The sequence below is a fragment of the Physcomitrium patens genome, chromosome 22 (genome assembly GCF_059467195.1).
Source record: "Physcomitrium patens ecotype Gransden chromosome 22, ASM5946719v1, whole genome shotgun sequence".
Classification (NCBI taxonomy): domain Eukaryota; kingdom Viridiplantae; phylum Streptophyta; class Bryopsida; order Funariales; family Funariaceae; genus Physcomitrium; species Physcomitrium patens.
This window is the reverse complement of record NC_143431.1, coordinates 4,606,296-4,625,245: the sequence shown is the minus strand read 5'-3', so window position 1 is coordinate 4,625,245 and position 18,950 is coordinate 4,606,296. Positions and strand designations below refer to the sequence as shown.

General features: G+C 40.7%; 2 protein-coding genes and 2 long non-coding RNA genes across 17 annotated transcripts; 2 read left to right on the top strand and 2 right to left on the bottom strand.

Moving 5' to 3' along the window:
• Nucleotides 1-1,121: 1,121 nt before the first annotated feature.
• On the bottom strand, nt 1,122-1,673 carry LOC149986614 (uncharacterized). The gene is made up of 2 exons (XR_016500126.1): nt 1,515-1,673; nt 1,122-1,254 (listed from the first exon to the last, which is right to left on the bottom strand). It is a non-coding gene; the product is annotated as an uncharacterized LOC149986614 (long non-coding RNA).
• Nucleotides 1,616-5,758, top strand: LOC112275327 (uncharacterized). 3 transcript variants are annotated; one of them, XM_090246284.1, is made up of 6 exons: nt 1,616-1,793; nt 2,195-2,280; nt 2,661-3,438; nt 3,667-4,486; nt 4,592-5,202; nt 5,317-5,758. In XM_090246284.1, exons 3-6 carry the CDS (start codon nt 2,850-2,852, stop codon nt 5,418-5,420), a joined length of 2,124 nt encoding a protein of 707 aa, XP_090102410.1. In that variant the 5' UTR covers nt 1,616-1,793; nt 2,195-2,280; nt 2,661-2,849; the 3' UTR covers nt 5,421-5,758. The 3 variants fall into 3 exon arrangements, with proteins under 3 accessions (XP_090102410.1, XP_024361377.1, XP_090102411.1); XM_024505609.3 differs by having other exon boundaries at nt 1,661-1,845; XM_090246285.1 differs by lacking the exon at nt 1,616-1,793 and having other exon boundaries at nt 1,965-2,280.
• A 2,083-nt stretch (nt 5,759-7,841) lies between these two features.
• LOC112274900 (uncharacterized) lies at nt 7,842-10,441 on the bottom strand. Its single transcript, XR_002967559.3, has 3 exons — nt 9,478-10,441; nt 9,165-9,253; nt 7,842-9,005 (listed from the first exon to the last, which is right to left on the bottom strand). It is a non-coding gene; the product is annotated as an uncharacterized LOC112274900 (long non-coding RNA).
• Nucleotides 10,442-10,709: 268 nt separating this feature from the next.
• Nucleotides 10,710-18,871, top strand: LOC112274897 (RNA-binding protein BRN1). 12 transcript variants are annotated; one of them, XR_016500125.1, is made up of 14 exons: nt 10,710-11,090; nt 12,378-12,551; nt 13,123-13,205; nt 13,560-13,611; nt 13,931-14,056; nt 14,456-14,535; nt 14,726-14,908; nt 15,131-15,410; nt 15,718-15,861; nt 16,210-16,469; nt 17,263-17,364; nt 17,653-17,766; nt 18,082-18,133; nt 18,304-18,871. XR_016500125.1 is itself a non-coding variant. In XM_090246287.1 (11 exons), exons 3-11 carry the CDS (start codon nt 12,380-12,382, stop codon nt 16,335-16,337), a joined length of 1,248 nt encoding a protein of 415 aa, XP_090102413.1. In that variant the 5' UTR covers nt 10,710-11,090; nt 11,661-12,161; nt 12,378-12,379; the 3' UTR covers nt 16,338-16,779. The 12 variants fall into 12 exon arrangements, 2 of the variants coding, with proteins under 2 accessions (XP_090102413.1, XP_073386234.1); XR_016500118.1 differs by having other exon boundaries at nt 18,082-18,173; XR_016500123.1 differs by having other exon boundaries at nt 18,051-18,173.
• Nucleotides 18,872-18,950: the final 79 nt, after the last annotated feature.

Here is an 18,950-nt window from a genome sequence, read left to right as displayed (position 1 = left end):
ACGGCTTATGTAAACTTATAGGTTCTGGAAACACCTGAAAGTTAGTTGTTGTAACACATGCTATATATATACAAAAGCACATAAAACTTTTTGTGTTCAATTTTTGCATCCCAAAATTAGCAAAATGCTCTGTAGAATCTCAATGGTCTGCAATTTGTGCATCCCAAAATTTACTATTGATAACATTTAATTGTAATTTCTAAATAAACTCATTAATAAATTCATATAAATTAATACAAATCTATTGTTTTCAAGTATAAAAATTAGTTGATCATAGTATAAAATATAAATAAATAAATAAATAAATAACATCTAAGATTTAGATACATTAGTGATAATATTAATTTCTCTTGTAAGTCATCTTGAGTGTTAGTAAAATACTTTTTCTATTTTATAATTTTGTCAATTCAATACAATGATTGCGTATTAGTAATACATGAGAATACATAGATCTTGCTTGAAACTTTACTAAACAATGAATTATTTTAAAAGTCAACTATTTCTAAAAAAAGTAGTAATAATTGAAGCATCTGATGTATAAATTTTACTTTCTTAATAAAAATTTAATATACATAGAAACTGATATAATAAAAAAATCAAAATACAACTTTTTACTAAAATTCAATCAACACATGAAAATTCCTCTTAGAAGTTATTCAACAACTTAAGAAATTACAATTAGAATATATATATATATATATATATATATACAATGCTAGTAATTCTTTAATCAATGTTCTAAAAAATAGGAATGGACACATCATATCAAAACGGCTTTATGTTATATACTATTCTGTCAGTTAGAAATTCATTTTTGTGCATACGTTTTTGAACAGCTTTACTTGTGAAAGAGTATTTGTGTAGACAACGTTTTTGAATCTTTAGGTGCCAAAAATCACTCACTGTGGTCAATACATTTTTTCAAAAAAATTAAAATAATGTAACCTACAAACAAAGTACTCCATAAATAAATGCCAAATAAATTTGTGCTATAAATCATGGTTTACATCTCATGGAACGTAATACTTTCTTTAGCAATATCATATACAGTAGCTGTACACACACACACACACACACAAATATATATATATATATATATATATATTCAAAATATATTTATATATTAATGTAGTTGCATATTTTAGACATTTATTTATTTGTTTATTTATGATTCAGTCTTATTATGTTTTAATAAATACCCTTATTATGGATTGGAAATTTTGGGCCGCCCGAGAGGTAAGCATCTCATCCGTCCTACGTGGCTATCACAAGAATCAAAACCCATCTAACAATAACAATAACAATATCCAAACACGTCAAAGGGATGAATGAATGAATATAAGAACCCAACAGAGGAATGGGATATCCATCCCTCTTCACATAGAGCCCGGACGGACGGAGAAGCAACGAAGCACCAACCATATCCTTGTCGACGATATCGACCCAGACTCCGTCGTTCAGAACGAGCGAACAATGCAACGAACGAACGAAAGAACCAATGGGAATCACCTTACCGGCCAGCGATGGAATCGGAGACGACGACGACGACGACGACGATGGCGGTGCAGAGAAGAGTAGCAGGAACTGGGATGGTGGCATTGCTGGACCCGTGACTCGGGAACTGCAAATTCTTCATCTTCTTCGCCGTCTTCTCCATCTTCTTGAATCTCCATCTCATCAATCTTCAAATCCTGCCTTCACCATCATCATGCACTCCAAATAAACTGGCCTCACGTGGCTCTCCACGCCATTGCTATGTCAATTCCCCTCGGCACCCTTGTCATCACATCTCGGTGATCTGTCTATTGAATTCCTTCTCTCTGCCCCATGAATGAATTCTATGCAGTAAGTTAGCTGATTGGGCGAGGATTTTTTTTTTTTTTTTTTTTTTTTTTTGTGTGTTTTTTTTTTGTGACGTGGAAGATGATGTGATTTGGGTGCTGCTGCACTGTAATTTGAATACTGGGTTGTGTTAGTTCGTGTTCAAGAATGGTTGCTGATGTTCGTGTGATTTAGCACCTGCAGAGCTTTAGGGTTTGAGAGTAAGAGGGGACTGTGTGGGGGCGGGACAAATAGGTTGCGTTTTTGTGCTTTTTGCGGTTTAGGTTAATGGAATTTGAAATTTTCATGTGGAAACAATGCGGGGTGTTTTTTCTTGAAGAAAGCTGAGCTGGAGGTGGTAATATTATTGCAGGAAATGAGAGCGATCTTGGCCTTTGCGCTTAGAAATTCTTCATAAATCTGATGTGAGAGGCGAATTAGCTAATGCTTCCCAATTTGGTATTCTACTCTGCCCTTTTCTTTTGCTAGGTCCATTGCATTGGTGACTGTGAGTTGTTTCGAAGCTTGATCGCTTTCATTTATGGTAGGATTCTGGCAAATCTGCGTTGATCTGGGTTCTTGAAGAATTTTCCTATCTGCGTGTTGTGGTTGCGCTTGCATTTCTTCAGATAGTTTTCTTCATTGTGGTGCTCCTTGTAATATCGATGCTTTTTAGCTTTCTGAAGCACGAAATCTCTGCTATAATAACATCTGGGGAATGAAGATGGAAGTACTATTGGCTTCATGCAGTAAGGGATGGGTGGACAGGAGTGTGACTTTACATAAACGACGTATCATGTGGCTAATTAAAACTAGGGTTTCTGGTTTTTCCAATGCAGCATTAGCTATCATGAGTGAGATTGATTCTGAATCTCAATAATGCCTGCGAACTACGATTGCTGGTGAAGTTGGAGTTGTAGGGGAACGTACAAAGGAACGTGTGTGCACAAGTCTCTGATACGTCTGTCGATCTACCAGCAGTTGGGTGCGAATTCACATCTGGTTTGTGTTTGGGCATTGGGCCTAGTATGCGTGGAGAAGACAAGGAAATCAATGCCCAGCCAATGTCGCCAGCTGGGAAAAAGAGGCAACTCGTGGAGAGCGGTGGAGGCGCACGAAAGAAGGCTGTGAACAGTCCTAGCCTCGAGAACTCCTGTAGTGTAAGGAGCTTCTTGAAACCAATGGATGGAGGGACAGCGGCAGACACAGTCTTTGAGTTCAAATCTGGAGATGATGCTTCAGCACAACACGTCGAGCTAAACTATGACGAACAGACGGGCACTGTCGCTCTGGATGATAGTGCTGATGAGTCCGATCCCATTTGCCTCAAGCGGAAGAGGTCTTTGAGAGTGACTACTTTGAACCATTTACGCTCCGGAAGAGAGCAATCGATCAGGGCAAACACAAGGGGTTGTAGTAAAAAAAGCAGAGCCGATGCACAGAAGAAGATTAGTGAGCAAAATAGGGAGCCATCAGTTATTCTTGCATGGAAGCACCGGTGCATGTATGAAAATGATGGAGAGGAAATCGATACACTGGTTAATAAACGGGATGAACGTCGGAGGTTGGAAAGACAAAATGATCTTCAACATCAGGATCACAAGCAGGAGGATGCAGGTAATAGCACTTTGAATTTTAGACATTATGTTTTGTGCCTTATCTCTTATTCGTTTCTTCGTCACAATCGATTACCAAATTTAAGCACAAACATAATCACTGTGAACTTTACTCAAATTATCAAAGTCGAGATAAGCTAGAATGATCAAATTTATCCTTCTTTCTTCTTACAGGCTTTCTTTTTTAGTTTCTTTCAAGCTAACAGCTTTTTCATGTGGGTGTTATCAGCTGACAGCACCGAAATTGAGGCCTCAGAAAACGTAATGTCGTCGCGCAATGAAGCTGAAGCTACTTCTGAGCAGGTCACAGAGCTCAGAGATGAGTCTCAAACATTAGGGCTACCTGTAGTGACCGAAAGTAGTGCCTCACACGTGGACAAAAGGAGGTTGTCACCAGGAGACCTCCAATCCCTGACTGGAAGTGAAGATCGGCCTGTGCACGCTGTCAGTGGAGAAGGAGCTGAAGGTAGCAACACACCTGCTGAAATCGACAGCAAGCCTAGGAAGTCGCCTGCTAGACAGAGAACTAGTGATAGCGGCATTGAAATTGCAAGTGGATCTATTCCCACGGTTGCCCATCTTGGTGTGAGCGGCCTGCTTGGTGGCGATGCAGGCATTCAGTCTAGGGCTGGCAGCACCCAGGCTTTTATAATTGGAGACCAACATACAGACCCGTCTTTCTTTTCAGCTCAAGAGCACTCCATGGTCCTTGACGGTATTGCCGAAGGTGTTACAACAAATTCCATTGCTGCAAGAACATCTAATGAATCAATTTCTCAATCGACCCTCAATGATATTTGCACTAAGCCAAAGGCCCATGGAGCAGACAAAAAGAAATACATTCATCAAAGCGGCACATCATATTTTGAGAGGCATGGAGATGACTTGATAGTTGATCTTGATCAGCAAGAAGATGGAACAAATGGCGTGGAACCCGCAGTAGAACAGCTTGGTGTCGGTGATTCAGCAGGATGTGGAGTACCTGACAGTTTTCCAGAGAGCTCTAACCAGCCCTACGGCAGCTACCCAACGGCTCGATGCTGTGGCACGTATGTTGATCCGATGAATATGCTTCTATGATCCGCTTTTGTTCATAAGATACATGTTTCTTTCTGCAGCGTTGTTTTTGACTCGATTGGGGTGGGCTCCTGCAGGAGTGAACAGGATTGGGGCCAGTCAAGTGGATCAGTAGTGCCTGTTGTTGCAACTTACTTGGAGCTTGAAGTGTGCGAGGAGCAGGGTGAAAGCATAGGTGTTCAAAATGAAGTTGCTCATCGAAGAGGGAAGCAGAAAGTGTTCGAGTTGAGCGACGAGGAAGGAGACAGTAATAGAGTGAGTATCGGGCGGCGGGGGATTTCTGGGCAACACAGTTCTTATGGACTTAAAGACCGGGTTAGGTCGTACGGAAATGGAGGTGGTTCCACTATTAGTGGAGCGGAGATCAGCAGTGTTCATGTAGGAACAAGATTTGCAGGTGCAGGACGCCACATTACCTCGCCAGAGTACCCCAGGCTTGTGGATTATGATGACACAGATGGGGGTACTGTGGAAAGCAATGCTCCATTTCAAGCCAGTGCTGGATTAGATGCTGATTTTGAGGAGCAACTTAAAACCTACCGTAGACGCCGAACTCGTAACCAAGGCAAAGCCATTGCGGGAGAAGACAGCGGTGAAGAGGTTCGAGGTCCAACAACCAGGCGAGATGGGGAGTCTAGCGATGTGGACAGTCATGAAGGACAACTGGGTGGAGAAGTACGACGGGAGGGTATTACTTGCTAACCAAGCTCGTTTGCAAGCTTGTATATTTTTGAAACATTCAATCGTCATGCACGTTTTTGGAAGCAAAGTTCTTATTTTCGCATGTGGCTCTGTGATGCAGTTTTCATCCCCATCTACTGCCCAGTTTGCAATGAGGAGCTTGAAGCACACATTTCAAATAACAGAATCAATGATCATATTGACAAGTGTCTCGGCTGGTTTTAGAGTACATATTGCGCTTCCACCTCACTCTTGGTAGCCTTGGCTTCCAGGCTTAAGATAATTAAGACCAAGTCCTTTGTCTTGGGCCAGCGGCATTGACTTGAAGAAGGGGTTTGAACATGGATGCATCTGCGCGTTCAGTTTTTGTCCATGTGTAACTGTACTTAGCCAGATCATTCTCATGTTTCGTAGCTTCTGCAGAGTGCTTTTTGCATTTTGCCAGTTTGTCAGATAGTTGGTGGAAGTTGCTTATCCTGACGGCATATTAGCTCTCTCCCGACATTGTTCCTTTTTCTGTGTACAGTTGATTGAAATGGATTGGCATGCCATGTTTGATATTATGTGCAATGCTGCCATAGAGATTATTTGAACAGGTGATAGGCGGTCTTACATGGGTCTATTTTAGCTGCGGTGGGACGAAAATCATGACTCAGACGTGTGTGAACGCACGCTGTTGCTTATGCAGGTCATTGAAAACCCATCCATAGTGGAAACTCTTTCATGGAACTGTTGCAAAGTTGTGACTTAACATTCTGTCAGTATGCGAAACAACGATGAAAAGCTTTGCTGACAGCAGACACTCCTGGAAATGACAATAAACTAGGATTTCAACACAGTACATCAGTAACTCCGGGAATTCTTAGTACTGTAGCAACAGTGACAACAGTGACAGTAACAATCTTACTTTATCACTGCTGTCGAAACTGAAACAACAAATGCTTTTGAACTCACAATCAAGCATCACACGGTTTCCTTTCACATTGGGATAAGAATTCTTACATGCCATAGCCCATAATCCTCGGTATTGAGATCATTGTTTTGGAGACTAACTTCACTTTTATTGCAAACTTTAATGTTATTGTCTTGAGAGCATTGAAGTTAAGTTCGATTTCCTATGATGTGTGTCCGAGAATTCCCTAGAATAAACCTTTTAATATGTATTCTTCGTTGTTTCTAAAGCCTAATGTTTTAATATGATCACTAGTAATTCCTGTGATAGTACTAAAAATTTATAGTAACCTCAAGGTGTTTTTTCTGTGTATTACATGTGTAAGTTCTGTATAACAAATAAGAATGTGTGAATTTTGGATAAATATTGATAACTCTTGTTTTAATTTAAAAAATACTTTAATTCTAACCAAACTGTCTTTTCCATTAATTTTGTAATTATAACTATTAGAAGATGGAAAACAAAAACAAACTAAAGTTTATGTTTCATTATTGCAAAACATACACGTGTGTATATATGTATGTATGTATGTATGTATATTCATATGTGATGCAAATGGGTTGTTAGTGATAAATTTTAAATATTCGTTTCATGAATAGTATAATGCCTTGAATTTATTTGTCAACAATCTTGATTCAAGTTAATTTTCATTTTTTTAAAATGTGTTACTGCATTTTCACTTGTTTTTATTTTCAGTACTTTTGTTGATGATTCAAAAAAATGGATAATTATTTATTTGATTAATTATTACCTTTAATAATAACTATTGACTTATTAATAATTGAAAAATATTTTATTTTCTATTTTTCGTTTTTATAGTATCATTATTCAATCAATTAATCTTCAAAACATGGTTCAAAACAAATGCTAACACCAATAATCTCTAAATCATTCAAAAATACAATATGTAATTTCTAAATCATTCAGAAATACAACATGTCCACTGGAAAAATAATAATAATAATAATAATAATAATTAGAAATAGTAGTCATGCTGAAGACAATGCTCGTATAATAACAAAAAAAAATCAGACCATACTTCATTGTACGATGTTTCCAAACATCGTACCCTTTCACTATTAATAATATCACTATTATTATTGTTACGATCATCATCATCATCATCAGTACAAATTAATTTATTAGGTTTCAATTGGGGAAGCAGTTTCATGCATTCGAGAACAAGACTGGAGTGAAAGGAAAGGCTTGTGCGCAATCACGTCACAAAGCATGTGATTTTCCGCAGCTCGCACCCAGCAGCAGGGCTTTGCAAGAGAAAAAAGAAAAAAGGCAGTATTCGAAGTGTCGTGGCGGAGAAGACAACAACTGCAAGGAATGAATCCCGAGATAGGGAAAGAAACAACAATTTTGCAGTGGGGTTGCGGACAACAGACTTGCGTGCACAGGAATGGAGGCTGTGATTCAGTGGGGTGCTGTAGCAGGATGAGGTGAGGTGCGGGACCCAGTTGCTCGAGAATCGCGCACTGGATCCACCTCTGCCGTGCACTCACCATGCGGCTTCATCCGGATCACGAGGCCCTGAGTGATGGTTTCCTTCCTACGACTCTCCTTTGTGGACGCTTGTCGCTGTTTTGTTGCAACCGAGCTTGTGGGTACTGTTGGTGTGATCGAGGCAGGGGGCAGGAGTCAGTTGCCGAATCCTACGAGAGCCAACGGTTTTTCGCGACGCATGGATGGCATGAGCATCGGAGTGCGGGGTGCTTGGAATTCGACTGCAACCAATCAAGCTGTACGGATTCAGTTGACGTTACTCTTGCTGCCGAAACGCCGGAGTTTTAAAATAAGAGCAACCCATTTTCTTTGTTGGGGTTTAGGAGCCTCGGAGCAGCTGTAGGAAGGTCTTACGGTTTTGTATCTACATTGGTCCTGTGCTGGGATATCGAATTGAAGACAACCCTAAATCTTTCAGCATTGCGTGGGGGGGATAGTTTTCTCAGGTTGCAGTTGCTTGGACCAAAGAAGTTGCGAGGTTAAGTTATTGCAAGGCGACCTTGCCCTGCCATATTCGTCCCGTCGAGGGATGTGTAATTGGTGACTGACGATCTCACTACCGAACAGCAAATTCTCCCATCGCAGCAATCTCTTTATATGAAGCTTCATTCGATCAGTCAGCGGACATGTGACAGTTCGGTGTACTCTTCGCCCAGGGCCCCATCATTTATGAAAACCTCATTCAGCGGTACAGCCCTGATCTGCTGAAGCAGTTCGTCGTCATCATCATCATTTTATCCGGGTGTGTGAGCTCTTTTCCTTTTGTCTGGATTCGCTGCACTTATTCTTAATACAGTATGGGATGTACTGCACCCCAGTTCAATTCCAGGTGCAGCAAAGTCCAACCACATTGAGCGAGTCCGGAAATAATACTTTTTTTAGAGTAAAACTGATGATATAATGTAATACAATATAATTCTGTAATTCAGAAGTGAATATCAAACTACTGGATGCTTTGTTCACAACAAGTGGAGCTGTGATGGTAATGTCTGATGATTTCGTGTGGCACACTCAAAAGGCTGGCAGCACAAGCAAGGAGAGCTGTGTGAAGAGAATCTTCTTCACCATGGTGTTGAATGTTATGCTTGGCAATCTAACTGGGGTCCTGCACCCTGCTGCTGCTGCTGCTGCTCCTGTTGCTCCTGCTCCTGTTGGATCGTGGTGAAATTCTGCTGTTGTTTTGCTCATGCTCATGCTGCAGCTTGCCTGCCATACCTCTGCACTTGCATTCTGAAGCACAGCAGTAGCAGGGCTGCATATGCTTGCCTCTCTGGTTGATCATGCTAGATCCTGGCCATTCTTGTCCAAATCTTTTCCACTTTTTTGCTCTTTTACAACCTTTACAACTGGGTAATTTATGGGGTTTTGTCAAATACTTTATTGCTGTGTATATGTTGTTTATTTTTAAATGAATACTGCAACAATACTATGTTTTATTTGTAATTAAAGTAATAAAATATTAAAAAATCCATTCTGCATATTTGTATTGAGTTGAAGAACTTTACAATTTAATTGTTTTTCTGTAAATAATGGACACATTCATGCAAGTCATGTTCATGTCTAAAAGAAGGTAAGAAGGACTTCAACGAGATGCCTGATAACAATAAAAAAGAATGATAAAAATCACAGTAAAAAACAACGGAAATATACGTAAGCATACATATCACAGAACAGCTTCTTAAATATAATATGCAAAAAAAAAATTATAACACATTATGTGTGGTTATAACTTCAGACATCAAAGTGGTATGTTTCTTCTAGAAGAATAATAAATAGATGAATAAAGAGAAGATTATAATATTTACTGAATTTTCGTACAACGAGCAAATTCTTGATTGGCATGTTTTCAACAAGTGATGATACAGTTGTTGAGTATTTGATGTTGTATCTCATGAAATATGACTATGAAATGTTTTAAACATATAGAAATAGTAGTGGATTGTCTTCTGAAAAACAGTAGGTATCAGAACCTTTACAACATTTAGAATGGAGGTAGCCTATCAAAAACCTTGTTCGTTCTTGTAAAATGAATTTTCTCTAGTAACACACATATCAAAAATGACCACGAAGTATCTAAAACAATCGTACAATGATATAACTAGTGTTGGAATCTAATTATTGATGACTTTCATATTTATAAACAAAAGAGGTGGCATGATCATATGAGAGAATATTGACTTTGAATAAGTGATAACCACTGTTGTACTATAGATAACCAAAGGTTGATGAAAAAAAAAAAAAAAAAAAAAAAAACCAGATATTTTTGTTAAAGGTTATTTTATGCAAATGTAGAACAAGGTAGAATTATCTATTCACCTTACATGCAAGTAAATTCTCACATCTAACAGAAAGTAAATCAACTAGTGGTGTCATGCAATCAAATGCTCAAAACGATTCCAATGTTCGTATATTATAATGAAATTTATGATGAAATACTGACTCGGTAGATCTACATTGCGTGTAAAAGCAATGAAACATAAAATAGCTAAAATAACTGAAGCAAACAAAGAAAACGAAAAAAGAAAGGAATTCAAATACAAAAACGGAAGTGAAAAACAGAAACATTTGTGCAGAAGAGTTGACGAAGCAAGAAAGGAAGTGGAGAAGGGACGACAGAAGAGGCCCCGGTGGGAGAACTGGCAAAATGAGGCCCTCCCCCATCCCTCTCACTGCCGTCGTCGCCGATGGGGGGGGCCTCATTTGGGCATACTGGAAGTGAACACAACAACGAACGAACTCAGACTCACAGAGACACACCCAGAGAGACAGACTAAGGGTCAAATTAGGGCATGGTCCAGGGCCGGGCCGGGCCAGGCGAGGCGAGAGACTCATTCACACCCATGGACCCGTCCAGCGGGGCACCCGTCACACACGTCCTAGCTGTCTCGCCTCTGCCAGCCCAATAACCGCACAATCCCCACGCGCTCCCCGGGCCGCTCCCATCGCGCTCCCGCGGAGTTCGCAATGAACATGGAGAGGGAACGGCATGGGGGAAGAGGAGGAGGGTAAGGGGGACGAAGTCAGCTGAGCCCTAAAATCTGTCGTCCGACGGAGGACGCCAACGCCACTTGCTCACGGAACTCGGAGGAAGAGCGCGACAGAGCAGCTCCCCTGCCTGGCTCCTCTTCCTCGTCTCTGTTGTTACCTCTCTCTCCCTCCCCTGTTTCTGACCTCTTCATCGTGCTCGTCGGGGCTCCACCTCGCCCGCCCGTCCGTCCGCCCGCCCGCCCGTCCTACTCTTCTCCCTTCCTACCTCGGCAGTCAGTCGTCGGGACAGCTGTGCTCGATCCCCGCTTCCTCACTTCCCCTGCTGCTGCCGATTTACTTGCTGCTGCTTCGTTTCTTCTTCTTCTAGCGTTGCCTGTGCTTTATTTCGTCGCGCCATCTGCATTGAGCGCGTGAGAGCGTGAGAGGCGGGCATCTTCTTCCAGGCATGTTGCGTTGCGTTGCCTTTTTTTTTTTTTTTTTTTTTTTGATTCTCTCTGTTGTAGTTGGGATTTTCCCGTGGTTATGCTGGTCTGTTTCAGTTTGGTGTTTGTAGAGGGTGAATCTAGAGCAGTGGTCATGTTGAGACTGCTTCGTTACTGGTTTCTATTGGCTGGGATGTGATGTATTTGCTTAAAGGTGCTCGGGTCCTTGGTTTTCAATTCTAGTGCTCTTTTCTGTATTACGGTAGGAGATTCTCTTGGTGACTTTTCCAGCTGATAGCTTCAAGTGGGAGTTGATGAGGAGGGAGAGAGTAATGCTGGTCTTTAAATCATCATCTGTGAGGGCATTTGGAGTGGGCGTCTTAGAATGCAGAGATTTGATGATTTCCATCCGGACGAAGTGTGTATTTGGCGTCTGTACGGTACTGGAGTGGTTTCCTTGCAGACAACTGCTCGTGTAGTGTAATGACGCAGTTTTTTCTTTTCTTCCCTTCTCTCTCCCCCCCCCCATCTTTCCCACATGCAATCCAGAAGTAATGATATCTGTGGCGTGATTGACGCTGCAGGATACAGGTTAGTGAACCGCACGAGAATAAGCGTCCTTTTTTTAGTCTGCACATGGACATGGCTGATAGAAAGCATGGGAGCTGGAATTTGATCACAAGCTGTGAAGTGCATAGGTCATGTGGGAGACCTATGGCCGAAGTTGAGAGGAGCGTGTCTGTATTTTTTGGATGTCGTGTAGAGGACGCTTCGGTGACACTTAGCTCAAGTGGTTGGGAGGAGATGGTGTGTGAGAGTTAGAGAGAGAGAGAGAGAGAGAGAGAGAGAGAGCGAGAAAGAGATATCTTTACAGAGTCTGATGGTGATCGCTTTTCGATCTATTCAGTCTGCTCACATGTAAAATGGAATCGTGGACTTTGTTGTAAAGGTTGGAGTGACCGGAAGTTCTATTTGTCTTCTGGATTTCATGTTTTATTTTTCACTTCGAGTAGGATAGATGCATCTTTCATTTGTGTACCATGTTTGACTAGCGTCAGATCTTTGCTGCTTCATACGTTGGATACTAAAACGGTAAGCAGTATCTATTGCCATCGCCTCTTTCCTGGTTTTGTGATTCTTGGAACAAGTGTCGAAGTTGTGCACATGAAAGTTTCGACTCTTTTATTTAAAAAAGTATTATCCCGACTTTCGGATTTTATCTGAATTTTTAGGGTCGTGTATTTGGTTGTTCTGTCGAAGTCATGCCATTTGTTCTTTTTTTATTTATTGTCGTTGTGTGATTTGCAGGCATGGAGGGTGTTGTGGAAAATGGAGTGAGTCGGACAGTGGATTCTGTCAAGCTTTTCGTGGGGCAGCTGCCTAAGCAGATGTCTGAGCAGCAGTTAGTGGAGGTCTTTTCAGAAGCAGGAACTGTTCATGAGATTAACATTATCAAGGACAAGCTTACTAAGCAGTCCCGAGGTACCTGCTCTGCCCAAGAGTCCCGATTTGTGTCCCTAGTTTCATTCTACCATGTTCTTCTGTAGCTGCTGTTTCTTAATGCTTAATAGCCCGATTTCTTCTTTTTTAAACCATGCCCAGTCGTTGAATATTCCGTTGACATATAGAAAGTGGAATTGTACTCGTCACTCATTTACGTTCTTTTGAGGAATACGTGTCCAGTACATTCCAGTTCTTTAAGATCTATCTAGAGGGTGCAGCTAGATATACACCTCCGTCGGAGCTCACACATTCTAGCACTTTTGACCGTGCGATAGTCTCTGAAAGAGTGGTGGTTAATTGGATTAATGTCTTGCTAAACCTGACATACCTTAACTTATAAAATGCTGGTCTTTTTTTCTTCTAAAATTTTCAGATTTTTTATTAATTAATTTATTTTTATATAATTTAAAAAACCTATATTGAAATATCCGCTTCAGTTTGTGTCTACCTTCTGGTTCAACTTGTTTTTATTCAGTTCCTATTTCTGACAGTCACCTCTTTGAGGATTATGAAATGGACTTATTCATGACTCTATGTGCTGCTATTATAGGCTGCTGTTTCCTCACGTACACCACCAGGCAGGAGGCTGATAAAGCTATTGAGATCTTCCACAATAAACGCACTCTTCAGCCAGTTACGCGCTTCTCCAGTTCTCTGGTCGTCGTTGTTTGTAGATTATGTACAAAGTTTAGTTGAGTATGTTTGGTGACCTATCTCTGACACACGTGGCAGGTGTTACACTTCCAGCCAATAACCATATGTTCTCTAAGATTCTGTTTTGTAGGTTTCCCTGATGCAGTCACCTGCATCCGTGGATGGGCAGCCGCTCAGAACGTCTTGCTTAGGTTTAATATTATTATGGGATATCTTAAAGTCTTGAGAGGTGGAAAGTCCATGCATGTTTAATGTTTGCAGCTTACCTTCCATATATTCACCAATTGGAGACCCGTAAAATTCTGATTTACTGATACATTTCTGGAATGATAGGTAGCCAGTCCCTTGCAAGTGAAGTATGCTGATGGCGAGATGGAACGATTAGGTGTGCGACGCTTCTTCAATTTATATCTTTTATTGTAGAGGTCTAGGACACTTTGTGATTGTGGGTCGTCTGGGTTGTATGTGAGAAATTATTGATATTTCTCTGTTCAGTATTTTCGTATCTCTTATCTGTCTGTGGATCAGGTTGCTAGATTTGCAAGTCGAGTCAACTTTGATGTTAAGTTTTCTTGCGGGGTACTTGGGCAGAGGAAAGACACACACCCACACCCACACACACACTGACATCTACATATACGTAATTTTCCGATTAGACTGAATTGAGTGTTTCCTTTTCTTTTGTCATGAGTTACTTTTTACAGAACACAAGCTTTTTATTGGGATGCTTCCTAAAGGAGCATCTAAAGCAGATGTGATGGCAGTGTTTTCGCCATATGGATCCATCAAAGAACTATCTGTCATCAAAGGCTCCCAGCCAACCAGCAAAGGTGAACTTCACCTCTTCTGTCTGCCCCATGAATTTATCGTTTTTCGACTTATCCTAGTTAAGCTGTCCGTGAATGAGATTCCTATGCCAGAGTCGCATTGCATGTCATCAAGATAGGTGTGTTGCTATTCTGTGGGATCTTGTCTTATTTTTTATATGGTAATGACATTTTAAAGGTACACTCAACTGGATAAATCATATTTAATTACGAGTTTTAATAATTTAATGTTTAACGACGTCGTTATGTTCAGCTTGATTGACTGGGTAGGAGTGTAAGATACATGCTATTAAAGTTGGTCGGATTTGCAAGTGTAACTATACTTCTTAGTATGTATTGGTTAGAATCTATTTTTTTGCATCAATCAGCAGCGAGCTTTATAACCAAACTTGTTTTTTGCAGGATGCGCTTTTTTAAAATATGAAACTAAGGAACAAGCTATTGCTGCTATTGAAGCTCTTAATGGAGTCCACAGAATGGAGGTATATGCTTTCTCTATCTTTGATTCTAAGGATAGAGTACGTCTGTTTTACGGCTTTCAACATTCATTGTTGTTCTTGGTTAGTCTTCTAGGTAGGAAGTACTGCGTTCTAAAGGGTTGTGAAATGCGTTCTTGGAACAAATAAGTGCCGCAGTGGTTCATACTGAGCACTGACGACTTATGTTTTGTAGGGCTCACCATCTGCGTTGGTGGTTAAGTGGGCCGACACTGAGAAAGAAAGGCAGGCGCGTAAAGTGCAGAAGGCTCAATCAGTTTCTTCCCCTCCTATACCCGGTCAGCAACCATCTATTTTTGGTGCTGTACCAATGGGCTATGTAACGGCTCCTCCCCCTTACAATGGTTACCCTTACCAGGTGATAATTTAATCTTGTCCTATCAGATTTTAATTAATGCAAATTTTGGGTTCCTTCTTTAAGTTTATTTACGTAATGAGAGGATCAGTATTCATCTTAACTCTCGAAGGTTACATCTTTAACCACTGGTATAGCATCTCGATCCTAGTTTCCTTTTCTGTTTGGTTGAATGCTATATGTATTTTTCATGTTTGATCACTGATATAAAAGCCTTTGGTGCAGCCAATTAGCAACTATGCTATCGCATACCCGCAACAGCCTGGAATGGTCGGCTTACCAACTGCTATTCCAGGTTCTCAATCAGACCTTACAGCATATGCTCCTATGCAACCGGCAACATATCCTTTTGCTGGACAGCAATACCCAGTTCCTTATCAAGGCCAAATTATAGGACATCAAGGCCAGTCGTATCCCTCTCCTCTGCCTCCCTCTCTTATTGGGATGAATACCGCGCAAGTAGCTGCTGCCGCTGTTAGGACTAGTGTGGGCCCCCAGACCGAAGGTATGATATCTTTGCTTAAACAGAATTTTTTACAGTTTTACCAAAGGCAATTAACTCTTATTCAAACTCCGTATTTAAACATGAAAGATTTAATGTTCTGGCTGGAAGTTCTTATGCTATGCAAATTTTATTACACCGTGCAACAAAGTACCGTTGTAAATTTATGACCGTGTATAGTTACACTGCTATATAATTTTCTGATATATGAGGCAAGAATGCGTCCTTTCTAGATTGTCTTCAGATCAGATCGTTCATTTTGTTCAATTCCCTACATCCGTACAAGCTGTGTGCGTGCTCTATCTTGCAGGTCCAGCGGGCGCTAATTTATTTATTTATCACATACCACCCGAATTTGGTGATCAGGAGCTATCTACCGCCTTTTCATCTTTTGGAAATGTCATTAGTGCCAAAGTTTTTGTAGACAAGACAACTGGAGCCAGCAAATGCTTTGGTATGTTCTGTGCAATTTTCTTTTTTCTTTTTTTCTCGACACTATATGCAATGTTAATCCTTCAGAATGACGCTTGGTTCTAAATTTTTTGTCTTTCTTTCTTTTGATGTTCATAAATTATTCTGCTTGCCTTTCTTCTGTCAGCGTGCTCGTTTCTTTCGTTTGATAATTCGAACTCAAAAAAGTCTACTTTTGAATATTGATCAATTGTTTTAACTTAAGAGAGAATAAGTATCTATGTTTCGTTTTTAGAAGTGCAGTTGGTTTATGATTAAGAATCTTTTAATGCAATTATTTGAATTCTTACGTTCCTTGTGTTGAACTGTTGGGTATTGGTGGGTGGTTCAGGATTTGTTAGTTACGACACTCCTGAAGCAGCTCAGGCCGCTATAAATGTAATGAATGGATTCCAGCTGAGTGGGAAAAGGTTGAAGGTTCAGCTCAAGCGCGATACCAAACAAAGAAAACCGTACTGAAAAATACTGAGAAACAGGGGCTGTCTGCCACAATGAGTAGGGATGCACATTAGACAGTGCATGCGGGGAAATAGTTGGGCTGGGACTCTAATTGAACCGCTGAGCGGGCGCCAACACCAATCATATTTGCAGGTGGGGTAAAGTGCTTTTTCCAAGTCAAGCAAGCTTGTTTGCTTTATTGTACTCTGCGGTGCAAGCTAGTGCCCCCCCCCCCCCCTTTTGGTGAAATGTACCATTTATTGCCAATTTAGGAAGTTCATGTTGAGTATCCGTTCTGCAGTTTCTATTCTGTGTAAAGGTTGAAGTAATTATTCTCTGGAAGAAGCGTGCTCGGGGTATGTGCAAGTTCCTGTTCGTCTAGGCTCGAGTGTGGACTTCGTGCTACCCTGCTCGTCAATTGTGTTCCTAGATAGCCATCTGCTATATATGTATTATTCTCCTAGCTTCTATTGTCTTCTTGTATATTTGGGATGTAGCTGCATCCTTTTTGTTCTTTTTAAGCTGACATACTGACAGGCTTCGATGTCTTTAAAGAGACAGGAATATACGTAGGCTAACTACATTTTTTTCTTCTAGATTCAGTAGTAGTCGTAATGTTTTCCTTCATTGTATGATTAACTTTACTTGTTGGTTGTTCATGGTATTTTATGTGTAATCGTGTATTTATCTATGGGAAGTTCCCGGTTTTTTTTTAATCTCAGCAGTATCCCTAGCATTCACTGCAATCAGGCACGGATGTGTTCTGCCTTTCTGCCGTGTCTTCATTTTGTTCCTTATCATGTTTTGTGTTTCTGTCTTTCAGTTGTTTCCTGATCGCACAGATGCACTAGATACACTGTTGTGCCAGGGTGCTTGGACGTGTGTAGCCTTCTAGCCTTTGGGAATGGGCAGTGGTCCATGATATGTGTGGTTTTCCCTGCAAAAGTGTAACAGGGTTTGTTCAGCTGTAATGATGATGTCCACGTATCGTTCCTTTTGTCCCTCTGTTGGGGAGACCCGTTTTTGGTGGCCGTTTCGGATGTGTCAGGTACTGAGTGCTACGTACCTGCAGTGGGGTCTGAGGGTTATCTACCATTATGTTCGTTTTGTGCATTTTACAAATTTTGTTGTATTTTGTATATTTGGGCATGGGGTGGTGTTTTATCTTTTTTTGGTACCTTTGACTCCCCTGTAGTTTCTTCGGAAGTAAAATGTTGATCAAAACACTCCAGCTAACGACACCAGTGTTTAGGACCTTAAGGTACAGGGGTTAGTTTATATTTTTCATACTTAAGGCCCATGATTTTTACGAGACAATGTCTTGTCTATGCTGTAGGACGACGTTTGTCTTAAGTCCTCTCAGCCTTGACTGTCCTCGAGGGTCTCTTCTGGAGGTAAAATCTGGGGCCTGCAGAAATAATCAAATCGTTTCCAATCTTTTTGTCATCAGGTATGTTAACTTATCGTTTATTCCATTATCGGGTCTTAGGTGATTCAAAGTCGGGAGTCGCTTTTCGGTGCTTTAAGTCAATCTATTATTTGTTCATTGAACAACTCGGTTGTACAAGGAGACCAGTGAAAAGCATGTTTCATATTCTCACTAGTGTGCGCAAAAAAGGTTCATTCTGATTGTTGGTTTGATCCTTTGTTTGTGTCGTCATTTGCTTTCTGCAGAGGTGCAGAACATTATGTGTCTAATAAAATCTCACGTGTGTCATCCTTCACTTATCTCAGATGTTGGCATCCTTGATGTATGCTGCAACAGGACGCATACGCTGTCACACATCCTCTGCACGTGGACCTTGGTGTGAGGGAAGGTAGCTCTGCTGCTGCTGCTGCTGCCGCTCATTTTACTGGGTAGCTAGCTCTATTTTCAGAACTTGTTTTTAATACATTCTGCTTTTGATGTTGAAGTTTTTCTCTGCAAATTCTTTCCTTAGAGTATTGTGCATGCATTGAAAGTGTTCTCATTTCTACGCAACCACAGAAATCAACGAACTTTTCATCGAGGTTATTGAAGCATAATGTCGGGTGTCAGCAAGAGGTGAAGGTGGGTTCTTTCTTTTACCCCAGTATTGGTTTGATATGAAATTAGATCTTTGTTTGACGAGAGAATACATGAGAATTACCTATTGTCCATAAGAAGGGTTAGTTGGTGCTTTTCTATTCCTCAACTTTTCTACCCTGTCCTGCATTTCATTGGAGTTGAACATCTTGAGGGCTTTGTTAATTACTGGGGGTGATTACAGTCTTGATAATTACAGTCTTTCTTTTACTTATTTTAATCATCCTCGTTCAAATCTGATTTCTGGATTAGGCACTGTTTCCTCATGTTTGATTGTTTGCAAGTAGAGTCCCTGCTTTGGTTGTAGTCACATTCATTACATTTCCCTGCCTTATCGGGAAACCAGAAAGATTCCTTAAGGTTATGTTTAAGCTTGGTATGTGTTATCTAATATATTTACGTAAGAAAAATCTGATACTGGTTAGCCGCACAATGCAGTGCAATTTGTTTTTCCTTCGGATCCTTTTTCAATATATAGATCTTCAAAGCCCTTTCCAGACTATGTTCTGGTTGCATGACAGCGTGTGTTACATCACCTGTCGAACTGACAACTCGTGTCCCCAAAAGTA

Bases quoted from the DNA above. Each gene is read 5' to 3' on its own strand.
- LOC112274897 (XM_073530133.2), top strand. From the start codon at position 12,380: ATGGAGGGTGTTGTGGAAAATGGAGTGAGTCGGACAGTGGATTCTGTC. The intron at 12,552-13,122 runs GTACCTGCTCTG...CTGCTATTATAG, and splicing joins GCTTACTAAGCAGTCCCGAG to GCTGCTGTTTCCTCACGTAC. The intron at 15,411-15,717 runs GTATGATATCTT...TCTATCTTGCAG, and splicing joins TGTGGGCCCCCAGACCGAAG to GTCCAGCGGGCGCTAATTTA.
- LOC112275327 (XM_090246284.1), top strand. From the start codon at position 2,850: ATGCGTGGAGAAGACAAGGAAATCAATGCCCAGCCAATGTCGCCAGCT. The intron at 3,439-3,666 runs GTAATAGCACTT...GGGTGTTATCAG, and splicing joins TCACAAGCAGGAGGATGCAG to CTGACAGCACCGAAATTGAG. The intron at 4,487-4,591 runs GTATGTTGATCC...GGGCTCCTGCAG, and splicing joins ACGGCTCGATGCTGTGGCAC to GAGTGAACAGGATTGGGGCC.